Source organism: Opisthorchis viverrini (assembly GCF_000715545.1).
Source record: "Opisthorchis viverrini unplaced genomic scaffold opera_v5_364, whole genome shotgun sequence".
Classification (NCBI taxonomy): domain Eukaryota; kingdom Metazoa; phylum Platyhelminthes; class Trematoda; order Opisthorchiida; family Opisthorchiidae; genus Opisthorchis; species Opisthorchis viverrini.
The window spans coordinates 43,865-45,609 of record NW_008752026.1 but is presented as its reverse complement, the minus strand read 5'-3'; the positions used below and the strand labels follow the sequence as shown (position 1 = coordinate 45,609).

Below are 1,745 nucleotides of genomic sequence, written 5' to 3'. Positions count from 1 at the left end.
TCACGCCAAACCGTTCTGAGTTGCAGATAAGCATTCCAGTCGGAGCACTGTCAACTCATATTTTACCCAATCTGGTTCGCTGATCGAATACTCTTTGGCTACCTTAACAAATGAATGCATCATTTAGGATGAGTAGTATTCAACTATGATACAGCTTCCAAAAAAATAACAGAAAGTTTACATTTTTCATCGTGTTTGAGTTTCCGCGTGCAGCTCATTCCGTTGAATCACTTCTATTCATTGGTTGCATACTGGTCAAGTAACCTGCCTGAGCGGAACGCCTCAGACTTGGTGAGTGGGTCCGATCGATTTTTGCCTGGGCCGCACGTTTCACAGTCACATGACACTGTAAAATGTGTTTGAAAGAACGTCGAAATGATCGGTTGTAAAAAGCATAAATAATTGGATTTAAAGTGGAATTAAAGTAGCCAATCCAGAATAGAACTTCGCCCAAAATGGAAGGGTATGGACAATCAGCGAATGCACGGCAAACGTTTGTGGAAATGTACCAAAAAAAGAATGGACACCAGCATAGGATAAATGCACCAATAATAATCCCTAGCGTCTTTGCTGCCTTGTTTTCCCTGTGAATCTTCAAGTGCTCTCTTGATTCCAGACTCTGATTTGGAATGCTTGGTGGAGACATGCGATTTGTGATGGGTTGATGATTGGTTTCTGAAGCCCTCATCAACAAGTTAGTCAGATTTTCCGGAACCGTTGTTTCTTTCTCCACTGACCCCCGTGGTTGTTCCGTAGTGTACGTGGTAGCATCGCTCGATGTTTTGAGTTTTTTGGATAGGTGTAGATGATGAATTTTGCGTTCTTGCCTTCGTGCCTCGATATATATCCTCACATACACAGCAACCATCACAATACTGGGTATGGTGAACGAGGTCGAGGAAGACACAACAGCGTAGATGGGGTTAACTACGAATTCACACACTTCATGCTGTGAGCCCCTCTGGGCCAGGTATTCCGCCGTTGTATAAATGCCGCTCATAATGGGCAGATAAGAAATCAATATCGATAGGATCCACGTAGTGGTAATCATCAAGGTCACTCTGGATTTAGTCATTTTCCTATCATATGATAGCGGATTGATGATTGCAATATAACGTTCCATGGATATACAACACAAATGCAGAATGCTTGCAGTGCTGAATAGCACATCGTTTGCATTGAAAACATCGCAGAACCAATTGCCAAATATCCATCGGCCGTGCATGAGGGACATGCAAGCGCTGAATGGCATCACGACCAGTGCGACCAGAAAATCAGCCATAGCTAGGGAGACAAGAAATATGTTCGTCTTGACTCTGCGAAGTCTTTCAAATCGTTGTACGGCAATGAAGACCAAGGCGTTTCCAAACAAAGCGGCAAATATAATAAGGGAAAAACAGAGTCCTTTGAAAATTTGTGATAGTTGCTCTGAAGTGCCATTCGAGGACCGTTTTGCCGCTTCGAACTGGTCGAAAGCTTCGCCCCTCAGCATGTTGCCGTTTGCTTAGATTTCGATGTAGTATAAATGGCCGGCTGAAGTGGAAAGTGAGAAAAACATGAAGGTTAGATTTTCCAGCCGACCAAAACAGTATTTCGACGACATGGTTTGACGAATTCCATGATATATCATAGTTATACAGACATGGAGACCAAGTGGGCGGTTTTTCTATGGCCCCTCATGGGACTGATGTCTCTGTTCATATTGGTCTTGTCGATTCTGGGTAAAATGAAATATAACAGGCTGC

At 43.3% G+C, this 1,745-nt stretch overlaps 1 protein-coding gene across 1 annotated transcript; it reads right to left on the bottom strand.

The window, feature by feature from the left end:
• Window positions 1-214: 214 nt before the first annotated feature.
• T265_10441 (hypothetical protein) lies at window positions 215-1,492 on the bottom strand (the record flags this gene model as incomplete). Its single annotated transcript, XM_009176816.1, has 1 exon — window positions 215-1,492. The coding sequence occupies one exon, from the start codon at window positions 1,490-1,492 to the stop codon at window positions 215-217; it is 1,278 nt and encodes a 425-aa protein (XP_009175080.1).
• Between the last annotated feature and the right edge of the window lie 253 nt (window positions 1,493-1,745).